Consider the following 21,929-nt stretch of genomic DNA (forward strand, 5'->3'; position numbering starts at 1 on the left):
ATATAATATGAGTTTAAACGTTTAGTGTTAAAATATATAATAATAATAATAATAATAAAAAGAAACATACATTCATCATTAATAATTCATAATCGTATATATTCATTTGCAATTAATTATTAATTATTATCATAGTACATTATTCATTGTTACAATATGTTAATTTAAATCATTTACATATATTATGTATATACTATTTTATATATATATATATATATATTATTTTATTGGGTTGTTTGAAAAGTAGTTTTGTTTGTTTGTTTTTTTTTTTGTAAAAATGAAGACAACAATTTTCGTTTCAAGATTAAACTTAGGCCTTTTGAGTGGACATATTCTGTTAAATTTGATAAATTTAACATCTCATTGATCTCACGTGTTGTTATTTGCCGATTTGTATTAATTAATGCTTTTATTGTATCAGATCAAACGAAATTACTTTTCGAATAATCCAATATATACAGTAAATTCTCGTATAACGTGAGCATACTGTATATATATATATATATATATAGTATATGTATATGTGTATTCATTGTACGTGATATAATTGTTCATTTTATTAGTGAGAATATTATATAAATATTAATTTATATTTGCATACTTTATCTAGAAATTCATTTAATTGATTATCATTACAATAGTAATATTAATAATAAATAATAAATAATAATAGTAATAATTATAATAGTGTTCTCTATGGTAATGACTGTACTTAAATTGTATGAGAGAGAGAAAAACAACAACAACACAATAATTGTACAGATTGATAATCCCATTATTTTTTATTTAAAAAAAAAAAAAAAAAAATGATTTGTTTACAAAGAATATTATTTCATTGATTCAATTCGTTTATTAATTATCGTTATCTTTTTTGACAAATATTTTACCATTGAAAAAAAAATTGTTATTTATTAATATATTTGACAAATTGTTTTTGTTGAATTTTTTCTTTTTTTTTTTTTTATCATCAATGATTGAAAGAATCTTTTTATATTAAAAATATATTTCTATCTTAATCGAATTTATTATTATTTAAAAAAAAAAAAAATCAAAAAGAAACAAAATGGAAGAAGAAAAAATTTTATCAAATTATGACGTTAAATATATTATTAATATAACAAATAAAGTATTCGTCAAAGTAACTCACGAATAATAATCCTTACGCTTAAAATGTATTTCAAATATTCTGCTTATATTTAGAGTTACGTGGTATTATATTATATTCATTGAAAAAGAAATAAAACAATAAGTATAATGACTCGCGTTGTTAAAACTATTGAAATTTAAGGAACGTCGAACTCTATGTGTCATTATTTCGAAATTTGAAATCATTATTTTTGCCTAGTCTGTAATACATAATGCATGAATCATTATAATTTTGATTATTTTAAGACAATACCTTTTTCAAATAAGCCTGATGATATTTAATGTTATAATGGCAAATTCAAAAGACGCGCGAAATAATCGAGTACCGCCGCCATGTTTAAATTAATTACAATCGTAAGATAAATGAGGAAATATGTTTCATTTTAGATTTTAACTGACTGCTACGTTATTTTCATCAATTTGTTAATGTTAATTACAAAGAAATTATATAATAATAAATGAAAGATTGTTGATTATTATTATAATTGAAAACTAATTATAATAAATTAGCTGAAAACAGTGCTGGTCAAGTGGAAAGACAAAAAATATCAAATAAAAGAATTGAAATTACACATAATTCAAAATACAAGAGTGAATGTTATATTAATTATCATTAATATAAAATATTTATATATATATATAAATTAATTAATTCATTAATTATGGAACAATTATCGTCTAGAAATGACAAGGACAATGAAGACTATAAAAAAAAGAGAACAGGACTTTTCTTCAGTTTGTTCTACGTTTCTTATTTTCTTATTATTATTATTTTTTTAATTATTTATTTATAACTTTTAGAACGTTTTTTATTTCTTATCGTGATATATTGTATGTGTATGTACGTGTATATAAATATTACAACCATAAAGATATGCCTGTGTGTGAAGTTTCGATAATGCGAAAGAATAAAGTTGCCAAAAGAGTCGATGTGTATATCGTACGAAAAAAAAAAAAGGAAAAAGGAAAAAAAATAACAGACATGTGTTTTTTCTTCACACTTTTTCTCATTTACCAACATATATATTACATAAACCATTATTAAGAAAAAAAAAACGTAATATATAATTATTTCGTCGAATTATTATTCATTGCGAACAAATGGTGAATAAGATGTCAATTCAAATTTCGCGCGTATTTTATAAAAAAACAACTTGTTCAATTCAATCACTCTTACGTTTGGTTACATTTATTCTACTTAAATTAACAATATATATTAAATAGATCATTATTAAGAAAAAGAAAATGTAATATATAATTATTTCGTCGAATTATTATTCATTGCGAACAAATGGTGGATAAGATGTCAATTCAAATTTCGCGCGTATTTTAAAAAAAAAACAACTTGTTCAATTCAATCACTCTTACGTTTGGTTACATTTATTCTACTTAAATTAACATCAAATTATTTCATCTTTTTAATAATATTAATAAGAAAACATTATCAAAATTTAATTAATTAATATTATAACATAAAAATATATTAAAATAGTGTGTTGTGCATATAAAACAGTGTGTGTGTATTAAAACGTGGTTCAAATGTAAGGTTATGTATGATGGTATTTAACTTTTATTATTGACAGATAGTTTTAATGCAACATGGAAGAAGATAGTAAGTATTGTCTTTATTCTAATGATAATAACAATAACAAAAATGTATTATTTTAATAAATATTTTCTTAATTAATATCAGGACTGATAAAAAGAAAACAACGTGTCAAACGCGATGGAAATTTACAACAGTTGGCTGAAATTATCAAAGAACTTGGTGATTTGTATTATCAAACTGGAAAATTAGAAGATGCATTAAAAGAATATCAACAACAATTAGAAGTTTGTCAAATTTTAAACGATGAGTTGAATACTGCAGTTGCACATAGAATGATTGGTGAAACTTACACTGGTCTTGGTAATTATGAAGATGCACTGATACATCTCAATGAATATCTTGGTTTGTATATTACATATATTAATAATTAATTGTTTGATATGACTGTGACTAATTAATATAATTTATATGTTAGAACAGAGGGTGCCAAAAAGGTGAAGAATTTGTTGGAAGAACAGCGTGCATTTGCTACACTAGGAAGAACATATTTTTGTTTTGCTGATACATTACCTGAAGAATCAGATAAAAAAAGAGATGTTTTAGTTGATGCTAAGAAAGCATATACGAGGAGTATTTATCTTTGTAATGAGTAAGAAATGTTTCATACATTTTTAATGTTTAACTATGTATATATGTGAGTAGTATGTAACTTGATGTGTGTGTATATCTATTTACAGATTAGAAAATACAAATATTAAATTAGAAGAAATGATGACAATGCGTACAAGATTACTCTTAAATCTAGGCTTGGTACTAGAAGCTCAGAAAGAACCTGAACAAGCAATAGATCTTATAGAAAAGGCAGCTGCATTATGTAAAAAACATAAATTAGATGAAGATTTACATAGAATCAATATTGCTTTAGCTACTATTTATGAAAATCAAGGAAACACTGAATTAGTATTGCAACATCTTGACGCTGCTGCGGATGTAAATAATATATCGTTAAAAGCTGTAGCACGTCTTACCAAAATAGAATTGTTATTGAAAAATGGAAAATGGATTGATTCACGTAAAATATTAGTCTCTTTATATTTAACCAAGGGATTACCAGATAACATTAATGAACAAGTTGAGAAATATTTAAGGATTGGTAAGCTTTTTTTATACATAATATATTTGTTTTTATTTAATTGTAAATGTGGTGTTGTTGTAAGAAGCAATATTTGTTTTAATAGAAATATATTATTTTGTTTTTGACGTAGTGGTAACAATATGTAGAAACGAAGAAAATGTAATTATCGAAGATGATATATCTGTTAAATTAAAATTGTATGAAACATTAGGAGATGCTGCAATAGTTGTAAATTCGTTTGAAAAAGCGATTGTTTATTATCGAGAGATGTTAAAATGTGCTGAAGATATTGGAAGTGAAAAAATAGGTGCAGCTTTAACAAGTTTGGCACAAACTTTGCGAGATGTTGATCGTTACGATGAAGCATTGCAATATGCTGTTAAAGAACTTGAACTTTGTAATGATCCACGTGAAATTTGTAGATCTGCACTCTTCTTAGCCGACTTACAAATAGCAACTAAATCATCATCCGATGATGATATTAAAAAATCTTTTCAATTAGCATTGTCCACGGTGGAACAATCCAATGATAATAAACTTCAAATATCCGTGTTGAAAAATTTTTTACATTATTTGAAAAAATTGAAGATAAAGATACTACAAAAATAATTCAAGATAAATTGAATGCTTTGACGAATCATCTTATAGATGATGATGATGATGATGATGATGAAGAAAGCGAAAATGAAGTAGAAAGTATAAACATCGGTGGAGATATTTGTTTGGAAGATTTGTCAGATGTGGAAAATGAAATAAAATCTAAAGAAAATATTGGAACAACTAAACGACGTTTTAAACGTGGTCTCGCAGTAAGGAGAAATGAGAAAGGAGAAACACAACTTCACGTTGCTTGTATCAAAGGTAATATAGCAAGTGTGGAAAAATTTTTAGAAGCGGGACATCCAACTAACGTAAGAGATCACTGTGGTTGGACACCTCTTCATGAAGCTGCTAATCACGATTATATAGAAATAGCTGAATTGTTACTTAAAAATGGAGCTAAAGTTAATGATCCAGGTGGATCATTGTGCGGTGGTATTACACCTTTACACGATGCAGCATCATGTGGCAATTTAGCTATGATGAATTTGTTAATGAAATATGGTGCAAATGTTATTCTTAAAACTAAAGATGGAGATACGGTGTTGGATTGTTTAGAAAATTGGAAACAACGTGCTGGTGATTTATCAGAAAGTTTATTAACAGAATACGAGACTATGTATCACAAATTATTACCATTGATTCCAGTTAGCATAAAAAATACGAAAAAACCATCTCCCACTACGAAAATTGATTATAATAAATTAATAAGTGTTGAAACAGATAACGAGGAAGTAGAAACTGTGAAAAAAATATCTGCTGGTGAGGATTATAAAAGAACGATAGCTAGTTTAAAACACAGAGGTAGTTTGATAAGACCTATCACTAATTCTAAGGATAAAAGTAAAATATCTAATCCTTTTGTTGATACCAAAGAAGATTTAGTTGACGACTGGTTAGAAGATGACATGGGCATTAGTTCTAAAAAGAAATGTTTAAATGATAGTTACAATGTAACTAATAAGAGAAAATCAAATAATTTCAATATAGATGACGAGGAGACAGATAATATATATTCAAAACGAGCAAAAATTCATTCAGATGACGAGGAGGAAGAAGAAGAAGAAGAAGAAATAGAAAATGATAATATTGAATTAATAGACAGTGATAATAGTAATGCAAGTAAAACAACTAGTCCTCTTCCTAACTCTCCTAAACAATTTAGAAAAAAGAAGAATAAACAAATATCTCTATTTTCTACTGGTTTTACGAAAAATTCAATATCTCGTACTCCTTCACCAATTTGTTTGAATAGTTTTGATAACACGTCTCAATCAAGTAATACAATGTCAACTAATCTACAAATTTCTGTAAAGAATAAAATTTTTCATTTAAAATTAATTCTACTCGATCAAGATAAGAAGGAAATATTAAAAAACATTTTAGAGGATACAAAGAAAAAATTCAATGATGAAACTGGATGTATAGTGGAGTTGGTTTTAAAGACAATGGATGGTGGTACAGTTTGTTCGGATAATGTGATACATATTTTAAAAGATAATGAAAATGTTAAATATTTCAAATGTGATATCATTAAAATAGAAATACCATCTATCGTGGAGAGGTATAAAACCATTTGCAGGACCATTCAATTAGGTAATATTTACAAAATTAATTATTTTTATTGTTAATAATTGTAAAATTGTACTATAAAAAATATTTGATATATATATATATATATATATTTTTTTTTTTTTTAGTGCCAGAAGAGACAACGATAAAATGTCTTAAATCGTGTGACAATACTTCGGTATTTCGTCTGAAATCAGACGAAAGTAAAGAAATGGAACTTGAACCTTTGCTCAAAGCTTTGGAATATCAGAAAAATTTACAAGTACTGTATTTATCTGGTGGAATATTTCTCAACAGTGGTAACATTTTGTCCAATTGTTTAGAAAATTTATCACTTTTGCAAGAATTATATTTGCAACGATGCGACATCGATTATAATTGTTTATTAAAGTTGAACAAGTTACCAGTACAATTGAGAGTATTGGATTTTAGTTATAATCCATTGGGACCTAATTCCGAAGAAATACTTCATAAATTGATTGTACCATTGAAAAATTTACAAACGTTGAATTTACGACATTGCGAATTAGATCATTTTAAATTTACCATTGAAAGTAACAATCTCGTTAATTTGGATTTATCGTGGAACTTTTTAAACGGAGATAACATTGATTGTCATTTTTTACAAAGACAATTGGTACATTTAAATTTGTCAAATACATTGCATCCAACGCGAAATTCATTTATCACGGATGTTATCAAAAATTCCAAAATGTCGTCTTTCATTACATTAGAATCACTTGAATTATCCTGTTGCGATATTATTGACAATGATGTTAAAATTATACTTCAACAAGCACCAAATTTAACTAAAATAATATTCAATGGTAATTCAAAGATTTCTTCAGTATCTGTACATATGTTGTTGAATCGTAGACCCACGTTAACACATATAGATGTTAGTGGATGTAAAACTATTACAGAACCACCTGATTCAAATATAACTATAAAGAATCCTGAAGTTTGTACATTAATTGTTAACATGATATCCGATATATGTCAGTCTTGGTTAATTTTATGGGAAGGAAGAGGCATTGTACATAAATTACCCCACAATCTTACTATTTTTAAACCAACGTAGTTAAAATATGAAAAATGGTATAAATACAGTTTCTAATGGATTGTAAATTTAACTATGCATATGTACATTATTATTATTATTATTATTGTTATTAAGTTACAATTAATATTTATATTTTTTACATGTTTTTAAAAAAAAAGCTTCTTTTCTGTTTTACATTTTGAATTACACTCGTTTATATATTAATGAGGTAGTTATCTATGATCATTTAATTTTAATGGAAATGTATAAAGTTTGTTTCCTATTTTACAATGTAACTCGTCAACGTATACATAATTATCTTCGGTATTATTAACATAAAATTCATCAAAATTAGATTTGATCGAAGGTAGAATTTTATTCAGACAATCTTCTTTATCACCTATCCACCAAAAGATGCTTATATGATTTGAAGGATCCTGTAAAACATACAAAATTATTGTAACAGCAAATTTTATACATGTAATCAACGATATAACAATATTAAACCTTACCTCATAATAAGGTGGTAACTGATATTCAGCAAGCATATTATTGATAAGATTAATTATATAATTTAACGTAGTATTTGAACAATTAATTGCAAGAAATGTACGAGTTCTTTCTTCATTGCAATATACTTGAACATCCATAAACTCGATATGAAATTTTACTAACATTGAACATAATTCTTTCAAACTTTTAACAAATGATTCGATCCAGTGATATTTAAGTACCAACGTTCGAGTAAGACTAAGATGAAATTGATCTAATAATATATTACTTTCTTTTGGTAATAAAGTTTCTATCGATTTTATCCAAGACAGCATAGCATCCGTTGCTGTATCTGAAATGAATAATTATTTATAAATTGTGATACTTGAGCACTATATGTAAACTTTCATATTGTAATTTGATTTGTTAATATTTCATTTTATATTTTACATTAGGTGATGGCAAATAAGATTTGATCTACGTACCAAAATTATAATCTTATTAACCTTGTATTTATGATTGCATTGAATGACTTGTCCCTTGAAATGAAATTTGATTAATCACACGCACTTTTGCATATATGCAACGAGTAATCATCATCATCACTCTCAAGGTCAAGGTTAGCACATGTGTCCCACTTATTTGCCATCCCTGTTTTACATTTGACAATTTTTCCCCGCAAAAATTTCTATCAATTACAATTAATGTAAATCAACGTTGACCAATTGCCACGTTCATGTTTGAAACTTCTAATTCTTCCATTATGTTCTGACGGATTATCAATTTTTTCTTCATGATGAGGAACACCTTTCCACGACAGAATACTTTCAGGTACGGATAAACTATTTAAAAAAAATAATATTACATTTTGTTTATTTGAATTTTTAAATAATTCAAATTTTCTAACCAATAAATGTCGAATTACGTTAGACCAGTTTTACTCGGTTCTTCTTTTTCTTTTTCTTCTTCTTCATCATCATCATCTTCGTTTGATGAATCAGATAAATAATTGTCATTAATTGCACTCAAACTATTAGACATATTTGTCGTATTTTATTTTTTTTAATTAAACTGTTATTGTATTAAATAGAATATTGTTTGATAGATGCAACAGTAACGTCAGCCATTTTTATTGACAACGTATGACAACGTAATGTTTTTTTTATAATATACATTTATTATTATTAAATCATAATAGCAAGTATAATCAACGTATCAAAATAAAATGATTTTTATATTTAGAAATTATAATAATACATTTTTGAAATTTATTTACAGATAGAGGAGACAAATCATAGGCGGTTGTGTAAGTGGAAATGTCTTTGCATGATATAGCAGTAAAAAACGAAAGGTTGATGTTGTCTCTCTCTAACTAATGCGGTACAGGCGCATGCGCATTAGACTTGTGCTTATCGTACACGTACGTATACGATACCCTACTAGCAGACTAATGCGCATGCGCCGTTCAGCGTAAGTTAGAGAGAGACTACATTAACCTCTCACGTTCTATTTCTTTTTATTTCACTGACAGGTTTTATGCTGGTTTGTCTGCTCCATGTGGTAGTATCTTTATGCAAATCAAATGTACTGTAAATTAAATGAAGAAAAGAAAAAAAGAGAAAATAATAATTGTCAAATAAGATTAAAAGGAGGGGTTTTTTTTTTTTTAAAGGTATTAACAAAATCTACGCACATTAATAGACATTTATATTTTCATTTTTAATAATTAATCATTATTATTATTTTTTTTTTTTTACAAACAGGAGAAAATGATTTCTTAATATCCTGTTATTGGCAAATAATTTACTAAAAGAGGGGAAGGAACAATTTATGGATAACAATCTTTTCTAAATATTTCCAGCAAATGTGCCTTCTTCTACTTGTGTATCCCACTTTTCAACCCATTCATTTGGGCACATTGAAGTGTAGAGTTTTTTGAAGTACTGACAAGGTTCATGTTCTGCGCTGTGCTTTTTGGAACACCGATGAAAGTCCAAGTAACTTTGGTAGCAGTATCTATACATATTCATTAAAATCATTATAATAATAATAATAATAATAATAATATATATATTTTATTTTTAATGTCAATCATATATTCAAAAAAAAAAAAGAAAAAAGAAAAACAAACAAAGAGGTCATACCTTGTTTGATTTTGATTTGGGAACCTTGGATCGAATGGGGCAGTCGTCCACTCTACTTTTGACATGATGGCAGCAGTTTAGAATACTCTTTAACAAGTTACATAAGTTACTTAATTTCTATTTGAATGTTTTTTTTTCTCATGTAAATATTACATGTGTCATCATCACCCCTCTTTTCATCATTCACCCTTTTTGCTACATTAATAGCTTTGTATACAATCCCTCGCTCTAGGCCATATTGTCTCTTGCCTTCACCTAATATCACTATCACAATTTCTTTCATTTCTTTTATTATTATTTTTTGTTTCCTTTATACGTAGTATAGTCTCTCTCTCTCTCTCTCTTTCTCTCTTTCATGCATATTGTATAGAAATGACTTTTTTTTTTTTAAATAATGAATTCTTTTTGTTCTACAAAAAGCTTTTCATATACAACGAGTTGTTTCAAATGACGTATAATTATTTAGATAAACATTTATATTAAACAATAGATTCAATTAAAAATGACATTTTGTACCTTTAAAAATTATACGAATATTTTCTATGTAAATTATTCACAAGTGTGAGTATAGATTGGACTACTGTTTCGTATTGTTATTATAAAAAAAAAAAAAAATAATAATAATAAAATACAATAAAAATTAAAATTAAAAAAAGAAGAAAAAAAAGAACTAATGTCCATTCACAGCACATTTGTTACAGGAATAATTTGACGACAAAGAAGAAGAAGAAGAAGAAGAAGAAGAAAGAAAATAAATTATTTGACCAATGGTCTGGTATTATCCTCTTCCTGACAACAAACTTCACGATACTTTTTCACTTCTGCCATATAAAGGGACCACGCATCCTTCGGTTGTTCAGTAGTTGGCTCAGTCTTTGGCTTTGCGACCATTCCAGTTTTAAGAATTCTTCCACCTCTCCTTTTACCAACCATCAATGGTGGCGGTATTACGGGTTTCTCTTCGAGAACCGATGTTGTTGGTTGTTGCGTTGGTTGCATTTGTTCTTGCATTTTTTTAAACATCTCCATAAAACTTCCATCATTTTTAAAAGCATTCGGTTGTGGTGGTGGTTGTTGTTGTGCCGCAACCGTATCAGAATGATCTTCAAAAGCATCTGATTCATAAGACGGTGCTCTATGATGTCTACGACTATCCCTGTATCTATGTCTGTCTCTACTTCTGTTTCTGCTACGACTACGTCGTCTGTCCCTTGAACGAGATCTTCCCCTAGATCTCGATCTTGATCTATCTCTACGTGAATATTTTCTTGACCTGTCCCTGTCTCTATCTCGATCTTTGTCTCTGTCACTTGAACGTGACCGTCTGTGAGATCGAATTGGAGAACTTCTAGACGTACTCCTTTTACGTCTTCGTCTATCCGGTGGCGATTCATTCCGAGAAGATTTACTGCCCCTGTAGTCGGTAGGAGAAGGTGAACGACGTGTTGTTCTGCTTTTGTAGTTGTCATGCGTTGGATAACCTGTACTATACAGGGGAGGTGAAGGCGGTGTAGGTGGTGATTCTGTTTGCGACCTGGCGCTGCATTCATGCCGTTTTGAATCCATGGTGAAGAGCTCAAATACCTCACTGACCAGGGTGTATGGACAGTTGGATACCTATAAGGATAGAAACTGCCTTCTATAAGTAAACAGCCTATACCAATTCACCACGCCTTTTTATATGAGACTGGCTCTAAATACACATTTGCAAGAGACAAGCAGACTTTGAGCGAGAGAATATATACTATATGTACTTTTTTTTTTTTTTTTTTTTTTTTTTATATGTTTTAACATCTCTGTCATTCTTATTTTAACCTTTTCTTTTCTTTTTTTTATATATCTATCATGATATATTCATATATACATCATATATCATGATATAATATCATCCGTTATTTAATACTAATATATATATATATAGATAGATATATATATAGTGAAAATTATTATTTCTATGAATGGTAATACATTTATATTTATTAAGTGTTACTTACTATTCAAAGAAATTGATTTAATATTAAATCTTATTTGAAGTATTATTAAAAGAATGTTCATTCAATTGATAAGAACTTATAATATATGGGTATTTAAAATTTAAATTGATTACTTTGAAAAACAAAAAAAAATATGATAAAAATATGTTTATAACAGAAATTCTTTTAGAAATGACTTTTATGATTGATATACAACGTAATCATTGACAAGTAGAGAAAATTAATGTGAATGAATAATAATGTTTTACAGATATTATCATCCATTATCGAAGAACATTAAAAATAAAATTTGGATCGATTGGAAAGTATTTAATCGTACAGAGCAGTTCTTTTTGATATATCTGCAATTGCATATATCACGAGTCATTATTTGACAATTGAAATATTAACAATTGCAGTTAACTATCCGTGAGTTTTTTTTTAAATCTTTTCACTAATACTATCGATCGTTATAATGTTCTAAAATAACACAAATTATCTTTAATGCAATACCTTGATCAGCCCTTCCGTCGAAAACAAAATGGCTACTAAGCGTATACCAGAAGATTCGTTACATCATGTGCACATCGAGAGACTTTGCTTCCCTGGGAATATATTTAAGTGTAATTTTCAATGCACTACTATTATCAAATATATTCAACCAATGAGCGTCTAAGGTTTGGAATGACCTATAACGGTACCAAAATACATCATAGAATAATCTGACCAATCAGAGTGAATTCAAGTAAGTGATCCAACCAATGAACGTCTAAGATTTGGAATGACCTATAACGGTACCAAATTGCATCAGAGAAAAAGCTAACCAATCAGAGTGAGTTTAAAAATATAATTCAACGAATGAGCGTGCAATATTTAAAATTACGTAACGAATAGCTATCAGAGTGCATCAAAGAAAAAGTTAACCAATCAAAATGAGTCTAGGTAAATTCCTTAACAAATTTTCAAATCTAACCAATGAGAAACGAGTTTTCTGGTAACTAACCCTTTCGTAATATTTTAATGTTTCTTATAACATAGTAGTAATAGCAAAAATTGTAATCGAACGTTATTTTTATAAATTGCAAATCATCGACTTATATATGCACAAAATATATTTCATTAAGATGCATTCGATTAAACGATACGTTGCGATAAATAATAATTGTTCATTATTAGAAGATGGAGTGATAGGTAAGAGGAAACTCATTGGATAATGCTCGTTAACCTATCCTTTTTGATATTTCATCTAAACTATAGTTTTCTCATTGCAATGAAATATTTTATAAATGCAGGTAAAGTTACGTTCAAAAATCTCTCTCTTTCTCTTTCTTTTTATATAATTGAAACATATTTAGCATATACAATTTCCTGTTCCTAATTTCAATGATATTTAAAATGAATTAAAAATGTAATTGTCATTTAACAGGGACTTTCGTTCACACAAACATAATTATGAATGTGTGTGTATGAATCAGTCAACCTTTTTTCTCCATGACTTAGAATTTAGACAGGATAAAATGAGTATTACGTATTAATTAACGCAATATTTGATTATTTATTTGTAACAATATTTATATATACACGTAAGTTAACAGTACGACATTTTTTCATTTGTCATTGTAGATGATTTTGAATTTTTGAAATTTGAAAAAGAAAAAAAAAATCATTACATTATTCCTCTTTTTCTCTTTTACATTTAGATTTGATTACAAAGATGATAAAATAGTGTTTAGAAACTTGTAAAACCTTTTCTTGCGAGCGTCGTGCAATCTCGTAGGAAACAGCAAAGAGATTACCCACCGTGAGAATGTAAAGGTACCATTCGGTACCACTCTCTGCTCTGACGACGTCAGCAAACAAGCAAGCACTCGTCTCTTTTTAAAGCGAACCAAGAGACACGAAATAAAAAAAAAAAAAAAAACAATACGTGCTTCGAACATTCCCGGTGAATCTGATTTCGTTTTGCCTTTTTTCGCACGTACGTACGTAAATGCAATGAATATATGCGACACTTTCAATTAGATATATCAAGGAAAAATGGAGGACAAAAATGGAGAAGAAAAATGGTGAACAAAAAATGGAGAACAAAAAGAAGAAGAAGAGGAAGAAGAAGAAGAAGAAGAACAATAACAAATTCGAATAAATGATTATTTTTAAACAATATTAATGTGACAATTATCAATCTATCAGTTCAGACTGTTACTATGACGTATAATATTTCTACGCGAGGCCGCATAACGGAATTTGGATCCTTGACATTTTTGAATGAAGCGCTTCTACGGTCAATCCCTAGTCTCATTGAATATTTTTCTATTAATTTATTTCAAACAATCTACTTATACTTCATATATATTCAATGTTTCAATTATATTTACAGATCACGTACGAGATTTCAATGATTTTTAATATCCAAAATATTATTTTAACTAAAAGAAAGAAAAAGTAGACAAGGATCTATATGAATTTGTATTTTTACGAATACATTTTACGTCAAGTTTTTATCATCATCATCATCATCATCATCATCTCTGTACTTTGCTTATATTGTGTACGATTTGGAAATCGTATACATGTATAATACCTTGCACTTTTCGAGACCTAAATATACGGAATCTCGAGGCTTGCGTCGATCATTCAAAGATTTAGTAAATATACGTGTGTAATTCCTCTTCCCCTTCCATGGGTTGCCCTCTCATAGGTGTACTCTCTTCTGGTGTAAGAGGAGGACCCCGAGATTGGTTCTCCATGGAGATCGGTGGAATAAAAGAGAGAAAGAGAAAGATAGATAGATAGATAGATAGATTAAGCATTAGAAAAGGACAGAATGAAAGAATGAAAGAAAGAAAGAAAGAGAGAGAGAAAGAGAGATAGAGAGAGAGAGAGAGAGAGCTGTGCGGGCGCAGCATCGTATCGTTTATGTGTGTATGCTCGAGTCATGACCTTGCGGCATTTGGTACCTGGCCGTGCCAGGCGGCCGTTCATACACACACACATATACACATACACATATACACGTATATAAAGAGACATATATAAATGCTCATATACACGCATACAATCCCACACCCAATTCAAATGGCGAACGATGGAAGGAACACGAGCGCGCACACAACTTGCCGGGTTCTCCGCTTGCACATGAGCAAAATAACAAAGTACCATCTCTTTCTCGTTCTCCCTCCAACGATCCGCGCGCGCACCTTCGCCGGCGCACACGTTCTCGCCCTCTCCTTTTTTTTATATATATATATATTTTTTTATTTTCATTTCGTGTCGTTGCATACATACACACATATAAACAGATACACGTATGCATGCCACGCGACTAGTAGAGACACAGGTGCGTGCATGCGTACGTACGTACATGCGCTCGCGCGCATATGTCACACTTCTATTTTTTAATTTTTTTTTTTATTTTTCTTTTGCTAGAAATCTATGCATCCTTCTTTCTTTTTTTGTTATTGTGTTGTTGCATAATTATCTTTGTATTTTAATAATTTTGACTGATTAATTTATTACGTATTTATACAAGATTTCGATGGATTATCATTTAAAATAAGCAAACTCGTAGGAATAGTAATAGGCCAATCGAGGTTCCCATTAATTTTCATCAGTTTGCCATTTGGATCCATCATTTGATCTTTGCAATGGTTTTTTTCTTCTTCTTCTTCTTCTTTCATTCTTCTGTGTTTGAATGTATTCTTTCGTTTCTTATCGAGTATTTACATCTCTCTCTCTCTCTCTCTCTCTCTTTCTTTCTTTCTCAATGTATGTGTATATATATATATATATATCTATGTATATACATAGGAACGTGAGCTAGAACATATCTATTAGATCCAACGAAATGCCAGAGGACTCCACGACCTTTCCTATTGTCTCTTGCGATGTCGCGGTACCGTGAAGAAGGCGCCGACGAGAGAAATGCAAGCGAAGCCACCGTGGCATCCGGATTTCTCTCTCTTTTTCGTCCTTTCATTCCCTACCCCCCTACCCCCCTCCCCATATAAACGCAGACACACACACATACATATATATATACATTCATTACATAGATAGATATTGTCTGATATAAGGCTTCCTCGGGTAGCGTTTAACTCGTCATCTGTCACACGGTATAGAAGCCACGAAACGATTCAAAGGATGTTACGGTCTTACGTCGACGGAACTAATTTTCACAAGAAACCTTTCTCCTTTCTCTCCATTTTTTTTCTTTCTTTCTTTCTTTCTTTCTTTCTTTCTCTGTTCCTCTCTCATTTAATTTTTTTGTCGTTCTATTCCTGCGTGTCTGTGTCTGTATCTGTGTATGTTGAAAACATTTTCTAATTTCCTTATTCACCATTTCTACTTGTATCTGTTTTTTTTTTTTTTTAGGTCTTCATTTGTACCACAAACACTTGGTTCGGATACGCAAGATGAGCAAAAGAACAACAACGTGTAATCTAGACACATGATAGACAAAACTTACACAATTCTAAAGATGTAACTTCATGTATTGATGAAGAGGAGATGCAAAGGAAAGAAAAGAAATGCAAATGCAAATGCAAATGGAATATAACCCAGATATCGAAGTTGATGTCTGATTCGAGTAACGATACGAATTCTTTTCTTTCGATTTGGAAAAACTGGAACAGATTTTTCTATTTTTTTTTTTTTTTTTTACCTCTCGTGAAGAAGAGTGAATTGGAAAAGGGGGGGAATTGATGTAGGAATTTGCTTTGAATCTAAGAAGAAGAAGAAGAAAAAGAAATGTTCATTGAATTCGGTTTTATTAAAGTGTCACGTGTGTAGTATACCTATATCAAAGAGTGTCATTTCCGTGGCACTTTAAATCTCGTGAATACGCTTTTCCGCACGTACCACGTAGATTTGGAAAATTCCGTCCGACGTAACTCTCCGAGAAGCTCTTCTTCTTCTTCTTCTTCTTCTTCTATTTCTTCCTTCTTCTTCTTCTTTTTCATCCCGCCCCCGTCACTTTTTCAATTTGTCCTTCCCGTCATTAAAAGCATCATCATCGTTGTCGTCGTCGTCGTCGTAGTCGTCGTCGTCGTCGTGCTGGTGGTGAGATGTATATGTATAAGTGTATATGTTATAGTTCATGCATGTGATAGTTAAATGCAAAAGGCTTTCATCAGAGATATCGCGTATTCTCTTTATTAGATTATGTAAAGAAAATCTTTCAATGTTCGGAAATTTAATGGACCAATTACGTACGAAATATTATCATTTTACCAATTATGATTAATTACATTTGATTACTTCTTCTTTTTCTTCATCTTCATCTTCATCTTCTTCTTCTTCTTCTTCTTCTTCTTTAATAAATAAAATAATTATATCTCAAGTATATTATCTTTTCGAGTAAATATTAAAGAATCGTTGCATTTATGATTGAAATATGTATATTTGTTGTAAACCAAAATGAGATGGAACACAACATGTGCATAATAAACAACAATATTATGGGCGTTTTTTTATTTTTTTTTATTAAAGTTGCCAAGTGGATAAGAAGAACGTGATATGAATTTATGAAAAGTTAACGTGTTGTGGTCGTTCATCGATTGTCTGGTCTTATCTTTCATTTCAAAGCTATTACAATGGCGTTAGTCGAACGATTAAAGATCGTATATAGAAATATAATAACAACAACGAATGGCATTGTTAATAAAGTCAATATCAATTTGCATTTTAAATATTCGTTAAATGTAATTAATCATCCTTCATGCTGTTTAATTTGATTTAATATTGAAAATAACATGAACAATAAGTAAACACAAATGAACATGATTATATTTTTTTTTCTTTAAGATTCTTTTCAAAAAAAAAAAAAATGAAGAAGAAGAAAAAGAAACGTATAAATTTCCAACTCGTTTGAAAAGAAATGGTCGAGTATGAAGAAGAAGAAGAAGAAGCAGGTATATAAATAGGAACAGGTACACCCTACACCTGTGAACTGTAGGGAAAACCTACCTTAACTCAACCTATTTTATTACCATACTTTTTCTCATTGTATATTTTTTTTCAACGTCGATATATATATATATATATATTAGTAACAACAAATGTATGCAAAGTTCTCACTGTAGTCGATCTGCAAGTTTATTAGGTGCTGATGACATTTGTGTAATAGGGGATGAGATAACGTTTGGAATGTGGGTGTTACAAATGTGTAAGTAAAATGATTTACAATAATTAACAAATTCCATAGGATCAATTTCTCACATATTGTTTATTTGATTTATTTGCAGATAAAAAAAAAAAAAAAAGAAAAAGGGAGATAAAATGAAATAATTCGAATATATGTCGATAAACGGAAGGAAGGAAGAAAGAGGGAGAGGGGGGAAGGGTTGGGGAGGGGGGGGGGGTAGAGAAGACTGGATGTTAAACAAGAAGAAAAAAAAAAAAAGGGACAAAAAAAAATATTTAACAGGTCGTAATGTATAGGATGGAAAGCGGAGAAGCATAGATGAGTTCGGATAGGTGTAGGTAGCGTATGCGCGCGCGCGCACGCTACCGTGCACGCGTGTATGTATGTATGTATGTATAGTAGAAGAATCGGCGAAGATATCCGATCGGCGCGTCGATCGTCGACCGATCATCATCGAGGGTGCGGAGCCGCTTTGGCTTTGGAGCGCGATGATTGGTCGACGGTGGTAGCTAGGTTCGGGGCCAACCTGCCGCTGCGCGGTGTCACCATGTTAGTTTGCCGGCTAGTACGAGCAGTCAGTCGCTTCTTGTCCGCGACCGGGTTAACTTCGTAAGTACGAGCCATGAATTGACGGCTCGCTCGGACGATCATCAAACACAATTTCTCTCTCTCTTTTTCTCTTTTCTCTATTGTGTCGCGCGTGTCTCGTTCTTTCTCCTCCTCCTCCTCCTCCTCCTTGTCTTTTTATTTTTTTTTTGTTCTTTCCCACCCTTACGCTTATTTTCCCTATTTTCCCTCCTAACCTCCCCCCCCCTACCTGAAGTCCTATCCTTGTCGAGAAGAGCGGTCAACGACGTATTCAACAGTAGAAGCAGAAGCAGCAGCAGCAGGTAGATACCTGCCGTTTGGTAGGGTAGCACCAAGCAACAACGTCAGTGACAAATAAAGACAGTTTTTTTTTGTAGTATTAATCAAAGACTACTTTTTGAATCGTAAAATATATTACATATATACCGGCATTATAGTGCTCGTTCGTCATCGTACATTTTCGGGAAAACTCGTGGCTGAAGCGGAGAAAACAAAATATATATATATATACGCACACAGGCAGGTACGCATATACGCGTGAGCGCGCGCGTGGGGTGTGTGTGTGACATAGAACAAAATTTACGTTCATATTTTATTCCTCTGATTTCTTTTTTTTTTTTTTTGGGGGATTCTTTTTTCGAGTCGCGTGAACATTTTTTTTTCACCAATAATATATTATTCCACCAACCATCCCCGTTTTCTTTCTCTCTCGTTAGTTCGTTTTATTTCGTTTTGCTTCGTTTCATCCCTCGATCGGAATTTTCTTTCTTTATTCAAACGGGGAAAGGAAAAGTGGGGTGCTGCTCATTCGTGTCGGGGTCGGTCGTTCGTCGTTCATCGTTCATCGTCGTCGTCGTCGTCGTCGTCGTCGTCGCCGTTGTCTCTGTGTGTTCGAGGAGAGTGTGCGGTGAGGAAAAACGAGGACGACACGGAGGTGTGCGATGGCGGTGGCTGCGCCGGTGCCACGGCGGCCGCGCACCGTCTTTTCTGGTGGTGAACGTGCTGCTTCCGGATGTGCTACTACTACTACTACTACTACGGACTATAGACCCCAAAGAACTTTACGGCTCAATCGGACCACCAATACTACCACCATCATACTTTTTCACGCTTTCGTCCTACTACTGAGCTTTTTATCCGTTGCCAACAACAATGTTCAAGCCATCAGACCCGGTAAGTCATTTTTTTTTTTTATATATATTATTTTTTTTGTTTATAATAGGTCAACGACACCTTACAAGGTTACCATCTTCTTGCACAGTTTTCAATTTTCCTGCACCTTTTTTTTTATCTTCCCATCCAAGATACCCTGTTACAACCGTTAGACGATTGGTTGGTTGGTTGGTTGGTTGGTTGGTTGGTTGGTTTATTTCCTCTTCTCCCCTTTTTTTAGATACACACACTTTTATCTTATTCAGGATTTCAAATGGAAAAAGGTGTAAATGGTTTAAAAGTAGTTTTTCGAGTTCCTTTTTTCCTTTTTTTTTTTAATCTTCCCCCTTGACCAAAGGGATGGAAGGAAGATATTCCAAATATTCCAACTCGTAAAACTATTCTCACGATATAAATTTCTTTTAGATAGGATATTCCCTTTTTCCTTTATCTTTTTTTTTTTTTGAAAGAATCTCGTCCCTTTTAATCTTTTTTACTTGACTCTACACTTTATTTTTTTTTAATTTTTAATCCTTCGGATTATATATATATATATATATACGTGCATGCATGCCATACATTTATACGTAGTTGTGTAATAATTGTCGTCGTCGTTGAGATTACATTTGCAAGAACAATTTTGTTTGTTTTTGTTTTTTTTTTGAAGTGAAAACTTCTTTAGAATAATCAGGGTGATTTGAAAAATCGTGAAACGAAAGAACGTGAAACGGAAGAAAACCGTGAAAACCTCTAAGAAACAAAAATATATAAAATTAAATAATATATATTGAATTTTATTAATTAATTAATTAATTAATTAATTAATTAATCAACTTTCTATATATATATATATAAAAATTCAGTTGTCACAATATGTTTGTCCACTAATAATTTCGAAATGACTCAATTTATCTTAAATGAAATTGATTTTATTTCACGTGATTTTTTCCAACTTAGCACATAGCACAATTTTTATTATATTATTTTATTATTTTTTTATTACTAATTGAAAGATTTTTATTTAGAGATTATCTAAGATTCTGTAAAATTCTTTCAATAGATGGCACTGTATTACAATTCAATTATTTCGATAGCTTGGTATGCATTGAAGGTTTCATTTCTCTACCGTGTGTGATCTACACACGTCTGTTTTTTTTTTAATTAAATTTTAATTGACATAAAAATATTTATATTTGTGTATATATATATATATATATCGTCGTTCAAAGGGGGCACATGTTTCGATCAAATATTTTTATTCGTTTGATAAACACCACTCGTCGTCATTTTATATCGCTCATCGAGTTTGTTTATTTCTTATATGTTTTTCTTTTTTTCAATATATTTCACGAAACAACTCAAGTTCATCGATATAAATACATGCTGTTAGAAGAAGAAGAAGAAAGAATAAAGAAGAAAGAAGAAAGAAGAAGAGTACGATTCAAAACGTATAAAATCAGCATATTTGCTATTTTCATCTTGCTGGTATCATTAGAACCAATAATAATTCTTCTTGATAAGGGACTTTGAATGAATCGAAATGAAACTCACGAGATATGCAATTATTTCTTCTACGGTTTTTTTTTATTCTCACTTTTTTTATCATTATTATTATTATTATTATACGTATGAAGTATATTTATCATTTGTATAAAGAAAGAAAGACAAAATCATACACGAAACGTTCGTAAATTCTCATTTAAATTACATCGATTTTTTTCTCTCTCTCTCTCTCTCTCTTTTTTTCTTCGTATTATTATTATTATTATTTTTTTTTTGGTTTTTGTAAATTTATTTTCTACGAACAATGATATACGAGTTGAATAATTCAATGAAAAAATTTAAAAGAGATATACTACCAATGTAATACAGTAAAATAATTTTCAATTGCGATTCACGTTGTGAACAACACACACACACACACACACATGTACACACATGTACATGGGTGTAGAACACAGTACGCGTGGCACGTGGTTTCTTCTTCTTCTTATTTTAAGTGATAGAGAAAGACAACAAATGTAAGTAAAACAATGAGAGAAAAAGAGACAGACAGAGAGAGAGAGAGAGAAAGAGAGAGAGAGAGACTACAACTCTTTTTGGATAGACAAGAAAGATCATAATCGGAGTTATACTAAAGTTGCTGAGTTTCTTCATCGACGACGACGACGACGACGACCAACGTCGACAACGAAGACAGGACTAACGTGAAACCGGTTTTCACGAGAATTCTTTCCATCGACGCCTTTTAGACGACGTATCAAACGTTAACGTTCATAATATCAACGTTGCAAGTTTTTTTTGTTGCTAATTTTCAATTATAAAAATAAATAATTTTATTTATTTTGTACCTGGGGGTTGGGATTGGGGTTGGGGGGGTAATAACGTTCATAA

The 21,929-nt window shown here is 30.5% G+C and overlaps 5 protein-coding genes and 2 long non-coding RNA genes across 8 annotated transcripts in view; 4 read left to right on the forward strand and 3 right to left on the reverse strand.

Annotated features, from left to right (window-relative positions):
• Nucleotides 1–1,890: 1,890 nt before the first annotated feature.
• Nucleotides 1,891–7,086, forward strand: LOC107069962 (tonsoku-like protein). The gene is given in 7 exon segments (XM_015327710.2): nt 1,891–2,758; nt 2,840–3,097; nt 3,176–3,344; nt 3,433–3,848; nt 3,961–4,410; nt 4,413–6,026; nt 6,131–7,086. Coding segments are annotated over 7 exon segments (3,873 nt in total). The 5' UTR covers nt 1,891–2,745; the 3' UTR covers nt 7,084–7,086.
• A 60-nt stretch (nt 7,087–7,146) lies between these two features.
• On the reverse strand, nt 7,147–8,808 carry LOC107069963 (U6 snRNA phosphodiesterase 1). The gene is made up of 4 exons (XM_015327711.2): nt 8,462–8,808; nt 8,236–8,378; nt 7,557–7,888; nt 7,147–7,481 (listed from the first exon to the last, which is right to left on the reverse strand). Exons 1-4 carry the CDS (start codon nt 8,575–8,577, stop codon nt 7,278–7,280), a joined length of 795 nt encoding a protein of 264 aa, XP_015183197.2. The 5' UTR covers nt 8,578–8,808; the 3' UTR covers nt 7,147–7,277.
• On the forward strand, nt 8,257–9,209 carry LOC107069965 (uncharacterized). The gene is made up of 3 exons (XR_001476191.2): nt 8,257–8,367; nt 8,815–8,842; nt 9,068–9,209. It is a non-coding gene; the product is annotated as an uncharacterized LOC107069965 (long non-coding RNA).
• Nucleotides 9,210–9,236: 27 nt separating this feature from the next.
• Nucleotides 9,237–12,301, reverse strand: COX6B (Cytochrome c oxidase subunit 6B). Its single transcript, XM_015327709.2, has 3 exons — nt 12,167–12,301; nt 9,681–9,767; nt 9,237–9,552 (listed from the first exon to the last, which is right to left on the reverse strand). The coding sequence occupies exons 2-3, from the start codon at nt 9,743–9,745 to the stop codon at nt 9,384–9,386; spliced, it is 234 nt and encodes a 77-aa protein (XP_015183195.1). The 5' UTR covers nt 9,746–9,767; nt 12,167–12,301; the 3' UTR covers nt 9,237–9,383.
• LOC149030422 (uncharacterized) lies at nt 9,682–12,263 on the reverse strand. The gene is made up of 2 exons (XM_015327708.2): nt 12,167–12,263; nt 9,682–11,297 (listed from the first exon to the last, which is right to left on the reverse strand). Exon 2 carries the CDS (start codon nt 11,244–11,246, stop codon nt 10,437–10,439), a length of 810 nt encoding a protein of 269 aa, XP_015183194.1. The 5' UTR covers nt 11,247–11,297; nt 12,167–12,263; the 3' UTR covers nt 9,682–10,436.
• A 319-nt stretch (nt 12,302–12,620) lies between the features above and the next one.
• LOC107070006 (uncharacterized) lies at nt 12,621–14,303 on the forward strand. 2 transcript variants are annotated; one of them, XR_001476195.2, is made up of 3 exons: nt 12,621–12,945; nt 13,080–13,236; nt 13,354–14,303. It is a non-coding gene; the product is annotated as an uncharacterized LOC107070006 (long non-coding RNA). The 2 variants fall into 2 exon arrangements; XR_016178826.1 differs by having other exon boundaries at nt 12,644–12,844.
• A 3,735-nt stretch (nt 14,304–18,038) lies between these two features.
• Nucleotides 18,039–21,929, forward strand: part of mgl (low-density lipoprotein receptor-related protein megalin) — a 54,473-nt gene continuing 50,582 nt past the window's right edge. Inside the window, exon 1 of the mRNA XM_015327669.2 lies at nt 18,039–19,556. Coding sequence (XP_015183155.2) covers nt 19,325–19,556 — 232 coding nt within the window. The 5' untranslated portion in view covers nt 18,039–19,324. The remainder of the gene's footprint in view (nt 19,557–21,929) is intronic.

Source organism: Polistes dominula, unplaced genomic scaffold (genome assembly GCF_049000335.1).
Source record: "Polistes dominula isolate Pdom_NZ unplaced genomic scaffold, Pdom_raw_medaka contig_37, whole genome shotgun sequence".
Classification (NCBI taxonomy): Eukaryota; Metazoa; Arthropoda; class Insecta; order Hymenoptera; family Vespidae; genus Polistes; species Polistes dominula.

Excerpts from the sequence above, each read along its gene's own strand:
- COX6B (XM_015327709.2), bottom strand. The coding sequence starts at position 9,745 with ATGTCAAAAGTAGAGTGGACGACTGCCCCATTCGATCCAAGGTTCCCA. Across the intron at positions 9,553-9,680 it reads CCAAATCAAAATCAAACAAG|ATACTGCTACCAAAGTTACT; the intron begins GTATGACCTCTT and ends GAATATGTATAG.
- LOC107069963 (XM_015327711.2), bottom strand. The coding sequence starts at position 8,577 with ATGTCTAATAGTTTGAGTGCAATTAATGACAATTATTTATCTGATTCA. Across the intron at positions 7,889-8,235 it reads AACGTTGATTTACATTAATT|ATACAGCAACGGATGCTATG; the intron begins GTAATTGATAGA and ends TATTCATTTCAG. Across the intron at positions 7,482-7,556 it reads AGTTACCACCTTATTATGAG|GATCCTTCAAATCATATAAG; the intron begins GTAAGGTTTAAT and ends TATGTTTTACAG.
- LOC149030422 (XM_015327708.2), bottom strand. The coding sequence starts at position 11,246 with ATGGATTCAAAACGGCATGAATGCAGCGCCAGGTCGCAAACAGAATCA.